The following is a 20,634-nucleotide window of genomic DNA, read 5'->3' as shown; positions in this document are numbered from 1 at the left end:
CCTCATAAAGTTACTGATGAGCACTTGCTTAGCAACCGTGGAATTGCAGAGGAGGCCTCCGATATATTGGTAATTAGTTGAGCAATAGAAAAAAGGAGGCGTAAATGGGTAATTAGTGGAATGTAAGAAGTGGGGTACTGCAAGGATCTTTATTGGATCCGATATTATTCAACATTTTATAAACTATTTAGACTTAGGCATATCCAAGTGAGATGGCAAAATTTGCAGATGCTTCAAAGTTATTTAAGGTGGCAAAGACCGAAATGGACTATGAACAATTCCAAAGGGATCTGCCTGCACCACTTAATGGCAGATACAGTTCAGTGGCAGGAAATGTAAAGTAATGAGCTTTAGAGCTACTAATCATTGATGTAGATTGGTAGCTGTCAGCAAGAAAGAGATCTTGGAGTCATTGTAGATAGTTCAGAGAAATCATCTACACAGTGTGCAACAACTCTAGAGGCCAGTTGCTGAGCGGCCAAAATAATGGTTACATGATCACTGGGTGGGCAGGGGGCATATCCAAACTTTGATACCAGGTCATAGGTAGCTTTTGGGAAGGGAGTCCGTTGTTCACTAAGTGACCAGTCGTAAGTCAAGAACTACCTGTATATAACCAATATTAGAATAAGCTATCACAAGATGTGTTCTGCTAGTTTAGTTGGCTTGAAAGGGAAGTAGGCAAATTCCTAAAAAAACAGGTTTATTAGTGGCTACTAGCCTCAATAACTGGCTACTACTATCAGGCATGGTTTGGTCCACCTCTGCACACCAAGTCTATGAGATCAGCAATAGAAGAGGAGCAATATTTGGATATCCTACTTGTAAGCTTCCTAGAGACATCTGCAGAATTTCATGAAATAGTCTGCTGACTAGATGGGCCTAAACCTGATTCAGCAAAATAGTCTCCACTCTGATGTTTTCCAATGAGCTCTTAAGATCTTCTTAGGAAAAATATTTTATTTGAGGGGAACCGGACGGAGGCAATATCTTTTCATTTGTATGTTATAGAGCATTTCCCTCCCTCAAGGAAATCAGTCAGATTAGCATCTTCCAATATTATAGACTATTCTAAATTAGCAAAATGGATTATCTAATTTCAAATAAACTATGTTTTTTGCTGTTAAGGTAGAAATTACTAGATTTAAAGCAAGGGAAATTTATTTTTTGGGGAATTCAGAGACACAAAGGATGAACGTTTTCTGTGTTTATAGTTAGAACTTGGTACAGCTCTATTATTTGGCCTGTAAAGTGCATGGGGTTGTACTTTTTGTTGTGTCATTTGATTGTATATTGTAATGGAGTCTGCTTCTTTTGTTTTCATAGAAAGGAGAGCTCTTCTGAATCTATAGGTAGAATTTCTCCAAGTCTGTATCACAAAGGCCATCTAACATTTCTTTCAACTATGCAGGGCAGATCTTTAGACCACTGCCATAAGTTGACAACTTTGAGTATAGAATTTCATTCATCTAAGCTAATTTAGATATCCAGTTCAGCCTAATTTATACAAATGGCTTGGGAGACTTTCAAAGCATTGAGAAGACCTGGAGTGTGGCTTACACAGAGACGTTTCAGTATCGTTAAGTCTGCATGGTTAAGGATCTGTTCATCTCTGTAATGCCTCTCCTTAATGTTATGGGAAACCCTTTTACTTTCGTATTTCCTATTTCAGGGGGAAATGTATATGGCTGGGCTATATCCCATGCATTTTAAATGGATACAGAACAAGGGTTCTTTTGACAGGGTTGAAATATTGCTAAGCACATTGATTTGTGCTTTAAATTGTAAGCTGCCCTGAGTCTTCGGAGAAGGGCGGGATATAAATGGGATTAAAAAAAAATAAAAATAAAAATATTTGAATAGATTTTAAAATATATAAAGCAGATGAAACTGAACTGAATGGTTCCTGTTTACAATTGATAGGTAATTTTGGATCCCAAAAAAGGACATGTTAAATACAGTCTTATCCTTATGTCATTTACATGACCCCTTTAATTGACGCCCATTGTCACAATGTTGGCATAGGGTTTTTTTGAAAACGTATCATGCCTTGACAAGCCTCTTATCTGTACCTTTTGTAATTTAGCTTTCAGAACAAATGTTTTCATCCTTTTTAAAAACTGAGCCTTTGGATTGATGAGGCTGATTCCAAAGTAGCCCCATAGACTCAAATTTGTACTTTTTACAAGGATTTGCTCTTTTGAGAAGCACTGGAAAATGAATGGTTTTCAGGGCGGATTACTTGTACAACTTTTAATACAACTATGGAATTTGCTACCACAACATGTAATGATGACTTACAACTAGGACAGTTAGTGGCTATTAATGGTTATATTCTAGTAGCAGGGTAAAAGGTTCTGAATGTTAACTACAGGAAAAAAAGACAAAATCAATAAAAGAATGGTTTTTCTGTTTGTGTTTCAAGCTTCCTGCTAATGGACTTTCCATAAGAATCTAATTGGCCACTATGGGATTCAATAGTCTTAGCTGAGACAAAAGTGTAATAATATTCTTAAGACTAAATCCAGATCTTGTATCCGTGTGTGCAAAAGCCTATATTACTTTGCAGGTCAGTAGGCTGCTGCTAAAAAAATTATAACTCCCATAAAAATATTATTAAGTAAGGATGCAATTACTTTAAATCATTTATTTTACATGGACAAATCCACGGGTTTGTGTTTATTTTAATGCCATGATTTTAATCCATTATGTGATTACATGTAGGATTCTGTGAGCCAGTCTGGTGATCTTGCCTCAAAAAGGTTGTTGTCATGATTCTGGCATTAGCCCAGGAAAGTATTTGGATAATGTACATGTAAGTAAAAGTTAAACTATTGGTGAGAAGGCAGGAGAGTGATTTAGCGAGGAAGGGAATGTGATAGCAACAAAGCCTGGACAAAATTTTATTGATCTGTAAGTGCACCCAGTAGCAACTTCTCCGATTTGCTTGGCTGCAAATCACCCCATACACGGTTTGTTTTAAGGAAGCTCTCAGGTGAATTCAGTATAACAGTTGCTTCCAGCTGGGAAGGAATCTGTAAATGGATTTATTTTTAACGGACTTAAAGCAATCCACAATCTAATACTTTCCCGCCATGTGGCATAGAGAGTAGTGCTGTTGGTTCTGTCTTTGGGTGGGCTAGATTTTGTGTTAACTAGGACGTGAAAATATATTGTAAGTTTTCACCCTTTTCCAATGCACGCATTAGCAATGGCTTTTGGAGACACAGAAATAATTTCCACGTAATACATCAGTTTTGGAATTCATTCACATTAGATGTTTTGGTAGCACTAATGTGGATATTATTAAAAGAGAAGTTGGTATTATCATGGAAAAGAGATTTAACTAGCTAAATAGACATCTTGTGTTTAAAGGCATGGTTGTTGGTTTCTGTTGATGACCTTCTCAGAAGGATCTGATGTACACAAATACTGATCCTGATAGGCCCTTGAGATGATCTATGAGATTTCTTCCCCTTTTATTTTAAAATGGTCTTAATTTGAAAAAAAATATAATGACCAAATAAACGTGCATGTATGAACTAGAATTACTTCAAACCAAAGGCAAAGAAACTAGTAAATTATTTCTCAATATCAGCCAAGTGCTTTTTTTGGTGTAATTTAGCTGAAACTATCCGGGTTGCATTGGAAACCTCTTTGATTGCATATGCTTTAACAGTAGAATTGAAAGATGCTTGCTTAATTACAAACTAATTCATAATTAATTAAAAGCAAATCTGTTAAATTATTTATATCCTGCCTTTTAGAATAACCGTCCTCCCAAAATGATTTACAAACATTGTAAACAGTGGTAAATAAAATTGCCTTAGCAGGTGGCAGCACTTGGCTCACTTTGGTCTAGGAAGCTCATCCTAGGGCTGTAGGTTAGTCTGGAAAGGCAAAACCAGCCAGGAACCAGGCAGTAGCAGACCATTATATACTACTGCCAAGAAAACATGGGTGACCAGAAGATGAGCTTAACTCAAAGGTAGCTTTGCCTTTTAAAATAAAAATGCAGTAAATCTGATTTGTAACGGATTCAATAAACACCTACTATATTTTCACAATAGCAATAGCAATAGTGTTTTACAGCACTCGCTGAGTGATTTACAGCATCAACATATTGCCCACAACAGTTCTTATTTTACCAACCTCCGAAGGATGTAAGGCTAAGTCAACCTTAAACTGGTTGGGATTGAACTCCTGGCAGCGGGCAGAGTTTGCCTGCAGTGCTGCTTTCTAACTACTGTGCCACTACAGTAATAGCAGCTATGGAGGGAAGAAGCGAGCTGAACAGGTTTTTGTAATGATGCCTTCCACAGCTATCAAATGTTATTCTGAACATTTACACCATTACAACTTTCTTTAGTATCCTCCAAATGATCTTTATTGTACTCAGTGCCTTGAGTACGAACTATCTCTTATTCCCTCTATTAAAGCAGGTGTTGTGGATTACTATAGACTTTACTGAAGATTTGAGTGGATGATGAAACAAGTAATTATGTGAGTCAGGGACTATTAGAGCAATCCTTTTCTCATGACATCTAGTTGCCCTTGGTAGACAATTCAGAGTGGAAAATTGGACTCCATTGTCAGGATGTGACTCATCACTCTTAGTAGATTCAAGGAATAGTAAACAGGCACTATCAGGTATATGAAGTGATGGCTTTTAATAAGTGGAAAATGGGAATGCAAAAGGCCCACTAAAATAGAGAACATTGGATAGATTATTTGATTATTTGACCCCTGCTTTCTCCAGAAAAAGAGGATTTTTCAGTCAGAACACATTCCTACTCTGTCAGTTAAAAGACAGTCTGAGGCTCAACGTAATTCTCTTTCCTCTTGTTTGCAACAGGACACTCTTCTCATGGGGAATTCTGCCCTTCGGGTCCCTTGATTTCTGCAGCAAATCAAGATACCCATCTTCAATGTGACTATAAATATGAACAACCGGTTGTGAGCAGAAGAAAATACTGGCTAGCCAAAATTTAACTTAGTTTGATGCTGGTAGAGGAACCTTAGGTTATTGACTTCCAGTACAGACTTTCTTAAACCCCATCTCCCCCTTTCACTTAAAAAAGTTCTCCAAGCAGCTTATGCATCAGTAAAGATAGAATAACTCCTGCGTGGGAGATGGCTGATCAGATTACCACTGGGAAGTTGAGCCTTAAGAAGCTGTGAGCGTATCCAAGTAGGATGTGATTCCAGGAGAACATATATTGCAACCTCATGAAAGGTTTTCCTTTTTTTTTGTTTTTTTAGCTCTGCAGGTTATTCAGAGGTGGTTTTCAGTGTATTTTTAGGAAGCACATTTAGTTTGATCTTCAAACATGAGCATTTGATGCTGGTTTCTTTTGTTTGTCTCTCGTCTCCAATACCCAAATGCTGTGTTTAAATTTATTTTATTTATTTTTATTTAATTCCATTTATATCCTGCCCTTCTCCGAAGACTCAGGGCGGCTTACAAGCTTAGCAGTAGCCTTCATTCTATGTATATGCCTGCTTATTAGGGCTTTGACACACACCCCAAGCGGCATTATTACAAAGTCAGCTTAATTGCCCCCAACAATCTGGGTCCTCATTTTACCTACCTCGGAAGGATGGAAGGCTGAGTCAACCTTGAGCCTGGTGGGATGCGAACCTGCACTAATTGCAGGCAGCTGGTGTTACTTAAGGAGGCATTAGCCCACTGCTCCACCAAGGCTCTTTTAATATTGAGATTCCTAACTTCCATGCCCATGAACTGGATCATGCTCTTACAATGTCCAAGATTTGATGGCATGATTTAGCCATTGATATTTTAAGAAACTCTAAACCCAGTGGAATAGCACCATTGATAATTAGCTTCAAATTTCGGAATAGTTTGTTTCCACGGCTGAAAATGGAAAGAACTATCCCAGAGTGTCCTTGTAAACAGTAGGAAAAAGATTACATCTGGCCTTCCCATATAACTATAGATAGATATGCTGGTTGCAATATATCACTTTTTTTGTTAACACCTGGCACAGTGAGGTTCTTAGGAGGGCAATTGGTTTCTGGTTTTTTTTTTTGCAATTAGAATAGGAAGTAAATATAGCCCGGAAGGTTTCTTCTATGAGTTCAACTTTCCAGTGATGGAACATTATAGCCATTGAAATATAGAATATATTTCACAGAAGTAGGTATAGAACCCCAGTCTAGCAAAAATCTTTTATAATCTCAAGGACTCTATAGAAATATTTAGCTTATGTATGCCCTGTTGGTCTATATTCTCATTTTATTCTGGGAATATCAATTCAGCAAGGAATTTATTATGAGCTTTCAAATCCCACATTTTATGTCTGGGTATACAGTATGCAGAGTTTTTTTTTCTCCTCAAAATCCATATTTATTTATATGAAAGAGGGAGGATAATGAACCCAAAGCATAGGTAAGCCCAAAGATACATAAGTAGATCTGAAGTTCCAGTGTTTCTTAATTTGAAAAATGCTGATCTTGGAAGATAGGGTTGCACTTGGAAGAGCTAAATTAGATAGCAAAGTGGAAGAGATAAAGGATGGAATATAAGGGATCTAAGCAATAGAAATGAAGATTTTGACAATAAAGGAGCAAGACAAAAAATTCTGGCCCTGCAGAGGTGAAAAACGCATTCATATATTTTAGAACTAGTAGGATATCTAGAGAAGAAATGGGTAGGATTTCAGGTGTAAAATTCTTATTTATTTCTTGTTTTTTCAGGTCAGGCAAAGTTGTAATGAATATTCTGAAGACTGGCAAAAGAAATAGTTTAATTGATTTAATTGATGAGTCTGCAAAGAACCTTTAGTTGACCTTTCAGTTAGGTGCTCAACGAAACTGCTTGTTTTCCAAAAGGTTTATTTCACTTAAATGAAAAGTGTATTTCTTTTTGTGCATTTAAATCTCTGAGCTGCCTAAGTTCTCATTCTTCTCCTTCCTAAGGCATAGAATTCTTTCACTTTCATCTTAGAAAGAAACATAACTGATTTATTGAAAATCTAATATTTCTATATCTATATTTTAAGCAACTTAATCTTATCTTAAAACATCCTTTCCAAGTAAATTAACCCCCCATATGTGTTAGGATTGCAACTTCTAGAATTCCCAGCCCCATAGCTAATTGTTGTTGTAATCCCAACCATTTTGGAGATTTGGAGAAAGTTAACTTCAGCATTTAACATTGCACTGAAGAGTCCGTCGTTGCTGAAATGAATGCTGATGAAGTCTTTTGAATGAGATTTCAGAATTCAACAAGTATATTTTATTTTTAAACACACTAGCTGAAACATTGTACTCAACCATGTTTTGGATTGCTTGGTTTGGGTTTGGTGTACTGTATGAACCCAATCATTTTGGTCATAATTAATCTTTGGCAGTGCTTTTTTTGTAAAAGAAAAAGATGCCAGAACTCACACATGTTATACAACCTGCCTTGCCTACCCTATAAGGTTCCATCGAAAAAAGGTGCCGGAACTCCGTTCTGAGCGTTCTATGAGAAAAAAAGCCCTGATCTTTGGAATATGAATGTGACTGCTGTAACTTGTTCAGAGGATGTGTGAATCCAGCACTGATAAAACTTATATTTTCATTTCTGACTCATAAAGAAAAATATGGAAACTGTTGTTGGTATGCTGAAAATGTTCCTGACCACATAGTAGAACATTGAAAGCCAACTTTGTACTTAGTCTTCATTATTCTTGTCCTTGTTTTCAGCCTAAATCCATTCACCACAGAATAATTCAAGGACTAATCTACCATACTGGTTTGGTACCAGTTGGGAAATGTATGCATTTTGACTTATCAGCCTGGTGTTGAGAAAGCATGCTAAAAAAAAAAGAGTCTAGTATCTGTGTCTCCTTAGCCTAGTCTAGCAACTTAATCACTATATACCATGCTAGTACGCTTGCCTAGTTAATGCAGGAGGGCTATCAGTGCACAATGAAACAATAGGTTTCTTCTTCAATTGATTATGCCCTGCATGCGCACAGAAGGAGAGTCAGCTGGTGGCACTGGTTGAAATAGGTAAAGGAAGAAAGCTTGATGCTGTTTGGGAGCAAGAAAGAATGACTGGCCCAAGGCTACCCAGCTGGCTCTCATGTCTAAGGGAAGTTTTTATACTTCTAGTACAGCTTCTTAACATTGCACCTTATTTCTCTCATAAGAGCTGTGGTGGCGCACAGGTTAGAATTCAGTAAAAAAAGGTAAAGGTAAAGGTTCCCCCGCACATGCGTGCTAGTCGTTTCCGACTCTAGGGGCCGGTGCTCATCTCCGTTTCAAAGCCAAAGAGCCAGCACTTGTCCGAGGACATCTCTGTGGCCATGTGGCTGGCATGACTAGATGCCAAAGGCGCACGGAACACTGTTACCTTCCCACCGTAGTGGTCCCTATTCTTCTACTTGCATTTTTACATGCTTTAGAACTGCTAGGTTGGCAGAAGCTGGGACGAGTAACAGGCGCTCACTCTGTTACACGGCACTCGGGATTTGACCCGCCAAACTGCCAACCTTCTGGTCAACAAGCTCAGCGTCCTAACCCACTGAGCCACCGCGTCCCTAGAATGCAGTATTGCAGGCTAATTCTGCCGACTGCCAGCAGTTCAATTCTCACCAGCTCAAGGTTGACTGAGCCTTCCACCCTTCCAAGGTCAGTAAAATGAGGACCCAGATTGTTGTGGGCAATGTATTGACTCTGTAAACCATTTAGAGAGGGCTGTAAAGCACTGTGAAACAGTATATGTCTATATACTGGAGGCGGTTCGGGTCTGGATGGGGAGGAACAGACTTCAACTCAACCCCGACAAGACTGAGTGGCTTTGCATACCTTCATCCCGGGTTTATTCGGACATTCCACCTCTTGCTATGGGGGGGTGAACTATTACCCCCCGTAGATAGGGCTCGCAACTTGGGAGTCCTCCTAGATTCACGGCTCACCCTGGAAGACCACATAGGAGCTGTGACTAGGGGGGCTTTCGCCCAGGTTCGCCTGGTGCGCCAGTTACGGCCCTATCTAAGCCGGGATGATCTATGCACGGTCACTCATGCGCTCGTGACCTCTCGACTAGACTACTGCAACGCTCTCTACATGGGGCTGCCCTTGAGGACCACCCGGAAGCTCCAACTGGTACAGAATGCAGCCGCGAGAGTTGTGTTGGGAGTCTCCCGATACTCCCACGTTACACCTTTGCTCCGTGAGCTGCATTGGTTGCCAGTTGCCTTCCGGGTGAGATTCAAGGTACTAGTAATGGTGTTCAAAGCCCTACATGGCAGGGGTCCGGAGTACCTTAGGGAACACCTGCTGCCGGCATCGACTTCCCTCCGCCCTGTGCGTTCCCACAGAGAGGGCCTCCTCAGGGTGCCACCGGTCAGAGAATGCCGACTGGTGGCCCCCAGGGGGAGATCCTTCTCTGTGGGCGCCCCGGAGCTATGGAATCAGCTACCGGTTGAGCTCCGGACGGCGCCCGACCTTCGCTCCTTTCGCCGCGAGCTAAAAACATACTTTTTTGAACAAGCTGGCCTGGCCTGATGAGGGGATTGGGGGGGTTTGTTATTGTTTTTACTGGGTTTTTTTAAGATGTATTTTAATATGGGCATTTATTTAATCTTGTTTTAACTTTTGTAATTTTGTATTTTTATTCTTGCCCTGTTCACCGCCCTGAGTCCTTCGGGAGAAGGGCGGTATAGAAATATTATTAAATTAAATTAAATTAAATTAAATTAAGTGCTACTGCTGTCTATATAGCCTCCCATTTATTCTATTCATTTATCCTGTAATAGTGTTAGATATCTGAGATTACTTCAAATGTCTCAGCTATATAAAGGTGCATGTTTTTATATTCCAGAGGTTAATTCTTGTTCTCCTCTGTGTGTTACCACACGACACACATTATACACAGGCAAATGTATGTAGCAAAATCTACTGTCTGGAAAGATGTTTTTGGTTAATATATGACTATTACATAGTACTAGGATGAAAATATCATTCCCATCTCTTGCCCTCCTACATTTTAACTTCTAGAAAGCCAGGGGTGGTGGGCTGAATCTGGAAAAACTCAATCAAAATAATTTTAATGAATCAGTTAGTGCACACCAACCAAAAGAGGAAGAGGGAGAGAGTATAAAATGTATCGAGAGCCTCCGCACAGATGCAAACAACCCACCGATTTGTCCGTTAGTCTTAACAGGAACCCACTGAGTCAGTGAGGGGTAACTTGAGGCTCTGACCTTCCTGGTTGTGGGGACTGTATTCCTGCAGACTAACTTTCTTCCTTTACCTATTTCAACCAGTGCTGCCAGCTGACTCTCCTTCTGTGCACAGGCAGGGCATAGTAGAGAGGGTTCTCATCTGAGTTTGGTTGCTATGGTTACATGCAATCTGCTATGTTCTGGGTCTCTAGGAACCGGAAATTATTGAGGGGAGGTGGACATGAGAACCTTCAGATAAACACCACCCATCCATTTGATGGAAGAGTTCTCGATCAAATTCACTTCTCTTCTTGTGCAGGAGTTTGCCGGTAGCAGCCACTGGCAAAACAGAACCAGAGTTGTAGAAGCAACATGCACATGCACCTCGCAGCTTTGTCACTTTCTGCTGATTGGAAGACAGAACTGACGGGGCTTGAAGACTTCCTCCCCCCCCCCCACTTATTCCTTGAAGTTACTTTGAGAACAAGAGTTGTTGGCTGCTAAGGGTGGGATAATGCAATTTTTGCTGACTGGACTGAAATGAAATGCTGTTGGAGTTTGTGTGTGTGTGTGTGTGTGTGTGGCATGTGTGAGAAGGATCTGATGTTTCAGCTAATGAATCTGAAGAAATGAGTACCAGTCCGATTTTGTTTTGCACAGTTTATTAATTCTTGCAAGTCAAACTTTGAAAGGGTATAAAGGTAGAGAGAGGTACCCTGTGAATTAACTTAGCTAGACTCTCTTTTCTTTTCTCTTAATTTCTACTATAGTTTAATTTTAATTCTGCTTACTACTACTTACTCTTTTTCCTGTACTTTGCATAAACCTGATAACCCCAAGTGGGATGGAGGCACATATTCTCTTCCACACATGTGATGGATATATACATATCTCACCTCTCTTCGAAACTAGAAAATTAAGAATGTGCTACAAACTCCAAATCCACTGCTTTATTCAAGATGAACTGAGAGTAAATCCCAATGAGAATGGTATGATTTTAGTATTCAGTATTCATCCTGATGCCAGGATGGGGTCCCCCAGCTATGTGGGAAGGCAATTCTTGTAGTTCTTACGCAGCATGCCAAATTGGAAATTAGGTCTGAAATACGTATCTGGTTGGGGAAGGCAGTTACTTCTTGGTAATCTGTACAAATGAGATAAGAGCACCTATCTCATTTTGCAACCCTGTCCCAGTACCAGACTCTGAGGACATATTTTAGCAAAATGAGATTTGAACTGATGACTTTCCAACTGGTAGCTTGTTCAGTTTGCCACTGTGCTACACAACTCCTTACTTACTTACTCCCAGAAAAGAAAAGAAAAAAAACCCCATATGCCAAAGAGGGCTAAAAAAACCTTACCTCTCCTTCTGATAAAGGATAGCATGGATCCTCTGAACCCACGGGATCATTTTTTCCCCACCTCTCCTAAGCTGTTTAGAAAATCATTTAGCCGGTGGGTTTTTTAAAAAAAATTCTTTCAACACTCATCCTTGAGGCTTTTCTTTGATTCAGCTCTATTTTGTTTGAGCGCAGTTAATGCAGTTTGACATGACATTGCTGGAATTACAAGTGTAGCCTGTCTTTAGTCCAAAATGAATTACTTTTGGCTTTTTGCCATCTGCTCTGCTGTTTGAAACAGACACTCTTGAGTCCTCTGCTCTCTCTCTCTCTCTCTCTCTCTCTCTCTCTCTCTCTCTCTCTCTCTCTCTCTGTGTGTGTGTGTGTGTGTGTGTGTGTTTGTGTGTGTGTGTGTGTGTGTGTGTGTTGGAGCAGGATGGCGATATCTGCTGAGCAGTAAGGGAGCATGGAGGGGTGGGGTTTCCACCCTTTTATATTTTCCAGCCAGTGACGTGAGCCATGCCTTGAACAATCACGCTGCCTCAAAACACTGTAGTTGAAGATGCTTTGTGTGAGAGAGACTGTGTGTTTGTGTGTGGGAGTATGTGTGGTGGTGGTGGTGGTGGGGGAACCGGCTTGGTGCATCTTTAAGCAAATTGCTACAGCCTGAGCTTTACGGAGATTCCTCTCTCTAAAATTACACTGAAGAGAATTTTTTTTTTTAAAAAAAGGGTTCCTTATTACTCTCAGCCTCCCCTGATACTTTTGTAGATACCAAATTCTATAAAGATCATTTATTTACTTTGCCGAAATGATTGGAGTTAATAGTGTGCAGAGTACCAGCAAAGTCCGGGTGAGAGCTACAGGTTCAGTCAAATATCCACGAGAAGACCCCGTCTGGCGGCAAACCCACCGCTCAAAGTCTATGAAAATTTCCAACTCCACGGAGTTTTCTGCTAAGGATGCTAAGGTAAATGAATAGATTGTATGGATGTGTGGACACATGGATGCATATAGATTGCCTCCATATTTGTGGCAATTGTAGAAGGGGAGGAGTGTTATCGGTAATACCAAGTTGATAGTGTGTGTGTATATGTATATGTATATGTATGTGTATGTGTATATATATATGTATATGTATATATGTATATATAAAACTTGAAAGCATTCCTTAAAAATGTTTTGGGGAAGGAATCACCTGGAATGGGGATGTCAGATTTTTTTTAAAAAAATAGATTTTTCAGAGTGCCTCACAAAAAGTACCTGCATTGCATTGCATTGCACTGGTAGGTGGATGGGTGGGTGGGTGACAGAGGGAGGGAAATAAATCCCTTCTGGCACGTATATACCAAAATCCTCCATATACTGAATGGAGATTCCTTTTCCTTCTCCCCTGGTATGGCTCTGTGTGAGTGGGTTGTATGATTCAGGTGGTATTTTTATAGCAGAGGGCTCAATATTGCTATGAAGCATTCATTTTTACATTTGGTATGTTTTCATATGAATGGGGATTTTTTTTTTTTTAAAAAAATGTCATCTCTGTATTGTGCTTGTCACCGTAGATATTATGAAGCTGGCTCCATCTACCTACCTCAGGAGCTACTTGAAGTGCTTATAAAGTGTCGTAGTGTGTTCATTTTAGCTCAAGTGTGTGTGTGTGTTGTTTCTTTTAAAAGCAACAATATATGGTTTTAAGAGTTTAGACTGTATAATTGGGATATCTTTAAAGAGATTGATTCCCAGTTTGACCATTCTCCCATCTGTCTCTTCCCTTTCACTGCACCATGCTATTAATGTTTCACAAGTATGCTAGTACGGAGGTGCCATAACCTGTGAATCTGCAACATTGCGAGTGAGATGCTCTTAATGCTCTCTAAATATGCAAGAGGGTTTATGCACCTGTTCTCTTTCCTTTCATTTGTTCTCTCCTTCTGGGTTTGATACTACCATCCGAGTGCCATGTTCTAAAAGGTCTATTTACATCAGAAGCCCACAAATTGGGATAAGATAGGGGTCAAAATCTTGGAGAACTGTAGGCATTTGTAACATTGCTGTAATCGTTCTATTGTAATTCTTCAAGAAATACATTAAAGCTTTTTTGCTCCCTTGCAGGGAGGTGAAAGAATGGGAGTTCTCAGCGTTGCTTACATGATCGTAGATGTTCAGTTTGCTGGTGAATTCTTCACCCACCAAGCAGTGTAATTAGAGTAAAAATAAATAGTACGGTAATGTCTACATCTTGTGGCAAGATCTAGTTTGCAGCAACTGAACAGTTTAATCAGGTGAATCTTATTGATAACTGAAGCTTAGCAAGTTTGTCTGGGTGACAGAACACCCCCCTCCCCCAAAGTGGATTTCAAATGATTCCACTCAAATTTTAGAAGTATTCCTAGGAAAAAAGGCAGTATGTGTTAAAGACAGATCATATTTTCTGAAGGAAAAGGGTCTCACTCTAGTTTTCGGGATCTTCAAGTAAACTGGAAGGACTTTTGTTCTGAAACTCTGCAGAGGATTTGCCAGTGAATATCGGAAGCAGTGGGCTGGATTGATCACAATTTGTCAAAATAAGGCAGTGTTCTACATTAATATCCTTTAATTAAGTGCCACCAGATATGGCCCCACCCCTTTTTCTGAGAGAAGACCAAAATTGGCTGATTGCAATGCTGATCTTGTTGCTTAACCCGATTCACACATGCTTATCACTCACTATCATAACAACACCAGATGTCATTCCTCACAGACGAAACTTTCGTATCATTTGATGTCATTTCAAACACATACTTTTTAACCAGGGCTGTTCACTCACACAGCAGATTAATATCCCATGTAATGTCCCAGAGAGGTAGACGTCTTCAATTTTTTGCAGCAGCAGAAGAAAAGTAGCATATGGCATCCTAAAGATGTATGGTTTGATGATGTCTGGGTAAGTTACCCAACTGAATTTAGTGAAATTCTATATGGGTCTATTTAGATGATTCTTTTTTTTCTGCCTACATCAAACATTATCAAGTCTATGATTATAAAGTATAGAAAATGAAACACAAAATAATTAAAGTTTAGATAAAATAATGAAACAATTAAATCATTGAGCCAATATAAAATATCATCTGGTAGAATATATATGTTGAATTTGGGAGGGAATGACAATTGACCTTCAATATACTCTGGTGAAAGTCATTTAAACATTCAGTGACATAGTTTCTTTTTTTATCCCTGTCCACCTGGGCCATCTATATTACTCTTTGTACTTTGAGAGTGGATAAGAAATGAATTACTAAAAGGGAGAGAGATATAGAAGAAGAAATGTCTTCTAAATAGCAACTCCTTCCCAACCTCCACACCTGTCTCATGTTAGTAACATATATTTAGAACAGGACGGGATATACCAGTGTGAGTTCTGAACTACTGAAATTTGGGATTATTGTATATATCCTGAAGAAAACAAGGAAATATATTAATACAGGGTCAATTTATTATTGCTGTTGCACAAGCTTTCATGGATCAATCTATTTCAACAAATGAATGGAGCATAGCATTCTGATAAAAAAAGAGTAATATAGAAACAAAGCTTTGAAATCTCACTTTTTCGTATAAATCAGAGGTGTCCAATCTTGGCAACTTTCCCCACAACACAACCCTGTGAGGTGAGTTGGGCTGACTGGGGAATTCTGGGAGCTGGAATCTACTAGTCAGTGGTTAACATATCAGGCTGGAAACCAGGAGTCTGTGAATTCTAGTCCTGCCTTGGCCATGAAAGCTAGCTGGGTGACTTTGGGCCTGTCGCTCTCCTTCAGCCCAACTCACCTCACAGGGTTGCGTTGTGGGGAAAATAGAAGATGTGTTGGATATGTTTGCTGCCTAGAATTATTTGTAAAAATAATAAAGGTGGGAAACAACTAAATAAAAATAAAAATCATAACATATATGCATTCATTTCCTATGTGATCCAATACAGCATGGTAGATAGTTGACAGTTGGTTTCCATTTTAGGCTGAAAGTGACTGGCCCAAAATTATCCAGCTGACTTTGATGCCTAACGCAAGAAGAGAACTTGGGTCTTCCTGCTTTTATTCCAACACCTTAACCATTACACCACAATGGATAGTTCTTGCATTCATCCACACAAAAATACATATTTAATATTTTCTTTAAATTTTGGACCATAAGAAAGGCTGAACGCCAAAGAATTGAGGCCTTTGAACTATGGTGCTGGAGAAGAGTCCTGCGAGTCCCTTGGACTGCAAGGCGATCAAACCAGTCAGTCCTAGAGGAGATCAACCCTGACTGCTCTTTAAAAGGCCAGATCCTGAAGCTGAAACTCAAATACTTTGACCACCTAATGAGAAGGAAGGACTCACTGGAGAAGAGCCTAATGCTGGGAAAGATTGAGGGCAATAGAAGAAGGGGACAACAGAGAATGAGGTGGCTGGATGGAGTCACTGAAGCAGTAGGCGTGAGCTTAAATGGACTCCAGAAGATGGTAGAGGACAGGAAGGCCTGGAAGAACGTTGTCCATGGGGCTGCGATCGGTCGGACACGACTTTGCAGCTAACAACAACAACAACATAGTTCCATAATTCCCAATCCTGTACTGACACTGCAGAAAATGCTGGAGTGGAAGCCCAGGTATCTAGAAGGTGCTGTGGTTGAAGAAAGGCAGTTATCAGAAAAGCTATTTACGGTGGTTCTTAAATTAGGGATAATTACCTAAGGGGTAATTTGGGCATATCCTGGGAGTAATGGAGCAATTAGCAACTGTTTGTTTGTGAATTGAGGGACTGCCTCTGTTGTATAAAGCAATGGTCTGTTTTCTGTTTTTAAATGGAGGTAATAATATGATTTGAACTCAGAAAGCGGTAATTGGGTCTTGCTCTAAAAATATTGGTACTACCATTTTTGGAATTCCCAGACACAGTGCTGTTGTCCAGGGTAACTGGAAATTTTGACAGCTGCAGACCAACAGCCTAGGGCAGACTGAAGAATCTATTACCTCCTTGCCTCAATTGTCTATATTTATTTGACAGCCAATGTTCCATATATCTGAGAAACTGAGCTACATAACTATGGAGTTCTCTTGATCATCGCTGGAGTTTTAGGCAGACTGCCCATTTCTTAGAAGATTACTTTATTTTTCTGCAAACCTTTTGGTTCTTTCTAGCATGTTGATTTCTTCACGGTCCCTCTGTGGAACCTGGGTCATTATTCAAAGGAGTACAAGAAAACAGATTCAGATGCATTTCTCATGTGCTATTTATCTTCGGACAAGGCTGCTATATTTTGCTTCTGATATTTCCAGACACATCAGATGGAATATCTGTGGGCATTCACATCATGTTTTCCCTAGTGAATCAAAATGGTTGAAGTGTATATGTTTAAGGATTGAAGGGTTAAAGCTGTATTGGAGTATGTATAAAATGTTTTTTTTCTCCCTTCTGGAAACATCTTTTTAATGGCAACAGCAGAACATTCTTGTGGAAGGGTGCTGCCTTTTTTTTTTAAAAGGAATCCACCTTAGGAAATATAGCATCATCAAAACATTCTGTCTTTCCTTTTGGTTTATATATTTTTGTCTTCTTGCCAAGAGAATGATGGCTAGACAATTGGAAGTCCTACTTCCCTAGACTTTATATTTGACCTCTGCAATTCAGTATTGTTCTGAATGTATTTAAGCATAAGATTCTCCTGTAGATTTCATTAACATGATAAGTTGTATAAATATTATCTTTTTCAAGAGGTGTGAGAGGTATATGACTTAAATCAAGGATACATAAAGAATTAGCGCACAGCAAGTTAGGATGGAGTTGGAAACAGATGACAGCTATCTGAATTCCCCTTCATTTCATTAAAACTGCCAAAATAACAACAGGGAAAAACGCCTCCTTTTTGCCTTCTTTTTTCCTGACACTTATGCTTAAGCTCAGTTTAGCTAAACCAATGTTAGCATCAAATCCTTTCTAACAGGCAGAGGCATCAAATTGCCTCATCAGTTGGATTGGTATGTGAGTGAGAGAGTAGGACACTGAATGAATGTGGTCCCCATCTCCTGGATAGGGGAGACCTTGGTCCATACCACGTGAAGGACATATTGTGCTCACAAAGAACAAGCCGGAATTCCAGTCTCAGCGTTGAGAAGTCAGTCATGAACAGAGACAAAATAAAGACTTTGCTGGTATTGCTCTCAATGCTGGAATTCAGGATTTTGACTTAGGCATATCTGATTCCTAAATGGTATGTGATTAGTAAATAGAAAAATGAAAGCACTGCAGATGTAAGATATGCCCTATTCTGACCCATTGTTGCCTCACAGAATTTCACAGTTGGTGATGTTGAATGTCACCCTATTTTACTCCTTTCATTGAAGCCCTTGGTGGAGATTATTTCTATCAGATCTTTATAAATAATCCCTGTAGTCATATGCAGAGATCTTTCCCTCAGCAGCTTCTGTTCTTAGCCACGATGAGAGCAATTTTAGCAGTACCTGTCTCTGAGGAGCAGTAGTGATGAATTAAGTATTTTATTCTGTGAATCATCACATATGTAAGCTCTTGGTTGGTAAAATGCTCAAACTTCTAAAAGAAAGAAACGCAACACCTCCTTAAAGTGTAAATATTTAAAGTCCCTTACTCTCTTATATCAGTTTTAATAGTGCTACAAATATGGTTAATTTCATATATCGCTAGTCACTCATACTATCCTCCTGGTGGATTAATCAATTCCTTGCCTTTGTTCAGGACTGTCTGTACTGTGATTCCATAAAAGTCTTGAGGAAAAGATATTTTCAGAATTCACTTTCCTTTAAACAACTTTGATCTCCTCCTCTTCCTCCCCCTCCTCCTCCAAGAATCCATGTAGTTGCTATGAAATGTTTGAAAATACTTAATGTCCTGTGAAATCTCAGAAACCAGAGAGGTGATTAAGATTTAAAATAATGGGCCACAAGTAAACTTTTGTTGTTTCGCTAAATAGCAAAAACTGTAGAAAGCAAATGAATACTAATTATCATTTTTAACATGAGAAAATTTGCAAAACCTTAGAGATTTTTAAAAGTAGCAGCCCTATAAAGTGATACATGCCAGTTTACAATCTCATTTTTTTTATTTGTGCAATTTAGGAAGCATATTTAGGAAACTGAATTAAGCATTTCTTGGCATACAGTTTAACTAACCCACAGAAAGGTTATGCAAAGTGATGAAGATGCTTTAAGAAAAAGTAATCCATCAGCAAAAAATGATGATTAAATCCTTAATAATTAAATGTTTGCATGAACAAACTGTAAATCAGAATGAGATCCACTAAACTAAAGCATATGAAACATATCTATTCATTCCTACGTCTGCTATTGGAATTAGTGCTACTTCAGATGGCTGGATTTTGGTGACTATAACCATGGATGAAAAAGGCAATATAATTATTTTCATTTATCATATTCTATAGTTGTGCTTCAAGTGTACTTCAGTACAAATATACTGTTTTGATCATTATAGCGTAGCTACAGCAATTGTCAAGGCAGACTTTGCTTAGTTCTTGATTTCCATCTCCCCTCCCTATAGCAGCCAAAGTACGGTTGTGATATAAATCATTTCAACTTGAGTGAGGAGCTTTCTAAAATTCAACAAAATGCTTATTCCTTTGTATTCCGAACATGCAGAAACATTCTTAACTAGCATCATTGTCCTTCCTGAAACAGTTCAGTCCAAGAAAAACCATTATTATTTTATTTGGAGTCTGTATAAAGTGATTTAACAAATTGGAGACTTGAGAAGAAGGAATTTTTTTTAATTATAATAATAATGTGAATGGAATATATGCTACACACACAGGTAACTGCTTATCAAATTTGGACAATCAAAACCAGAGGAGGTGGGCCCTAAGGCTGAAATGGTTTATATAGAAAGTATACGGTCTGGTCAGCCTGCCCTCCCCAAATTTTGATGGGTTCTTCTCCAATCTTTTTTAAAATGTATATTTATTCAGAGTTAGTTCCATAAAATAAAAGACAAATAGAAAGTGGGGGGGAAAAGGGGGAAAAGTAATAAAAAGTGAAAGAAATGTAAAAGAAAGAGAAAAGTTAAGAAATATATGAACCTTCTTTTCAATAGATAATTACAATTTTATTATTCCTCCTCCAGCTCCTCCGGATCTTTGAAGTAAAACTGTTTAAAAGGACAGGGCAGAAGCCATTGTCTCCAGGTTATATATGAAGTAAAATTTAATTACCTTTTATTGGCCCAGTAAGACTTTTCTTTTTCACACTGATCTATGGGCTTAAAAGCCTTCTGCTGAATAGAAGGGCTCAGGATTTCTAGTCACTTAAATAATATATTTTTCACCATACAACCAACTAGGATAATTTATTGACCCCCCCCCCCCCCCCCCCGTTTATACCTGGCTTTCTCATTTTACTCCAATGAAGATGTATTCCGTGCTTGTTTGGGCAGCTCCGTCAAATATTTACAAATACTTCAGTTCTTTAGATTTGAAAGTTTGAAAGGACACATAGTAATGGAAGAATACTGAGCTTCACATACTGAGTAAAAGCTCTAACAACAATAGGTCATTGCAGATATACAGCAAATTTTCTTTGTGCCAACTCTTTGACGAAAGTAATTGTACGCTTTCCAATGGTAATCAAAATTAGTTTACTGAGGATTGTGATGACATATGAATTAAAAGTTTGCTTGGAAAGACTTCAGGGATTTCATAACTGTCAAGAAATGTACGTCGCCTACTGACCCACGGTGAAGGTAGAACTAATAAAATTAAGGATGTGTGTCTGAATGGTGTGGTAAAGCTTTTTGGATCATGCAGCTAATAGGCAGGAATGTGTGTTGAGAGTTGATTATATTCATATTTATATTAATACATTCTTAAGCATATAGATTCATGGCTGATAACATTATTGTAATCGATCATTAGTGATTATATTATATATTGAGAGAGAGAGAGAGGAGAAAGAGCAAACATAGCTGTGAGAGGTAGCCACATCCTTCTCAACACATGGATATTGACTTCAGTTATAACAACAACAATAATAATAAAGTTGGAAAGGACCTTGGAAGTCATCTAGTCCAACCCCCTGCTCAGACAGGAAACCCTATACCATTTCAGACAAATGG

At 38.9% G+C, this 20,634-nt stretch overlaps 1 protein-coding gene across 3 annotated transcripts in view; it reads left to right on the top strand.

Annotated features, from left to right (window-relative positions):
• Window positions 1-20,634, top strand: part of PSD3 (pleckstrin and Sec7 domain containing 3) — a 157,377-nt gene that overhangs the window by 79,908 nt on the left and 56,835 nt on the right. The window contains exon 1 of one of the 3 annotated variants that reach the window (XM_083352862.1): window positions 12,287-12,488. The exons of the other annotated variants lie outside the window; for them this stretch is intronic. Within the exon in view, the coding sequence (XP_083208988.1) occupies window positions 12,330-12,488 (159 nt within the window). The 5' untranslated portion in view covers window positions 12,287-12,329. Of the gene's footprint in view, window positions 1-12,286; window positions 12,489-20,634 lie in introns of those variants that run through there. 3 annotated transcript variants of the gene reach the window in all.

This window comes from Vipera ursinii (assembly GCF_947247035.1).
Source record: "Vipera ursinii genome assembly, chromosome: 2".
NCBI lineage: Eukaryota > Metazoa > Chordata > Lepidosauria > Squamata > Viperidae > Vipera > Vipera ursinii.
Note: the sequence above shows the minus strand (reverse complement) of the source record. Positions and strands in the feature narration are given on the sequence as shown.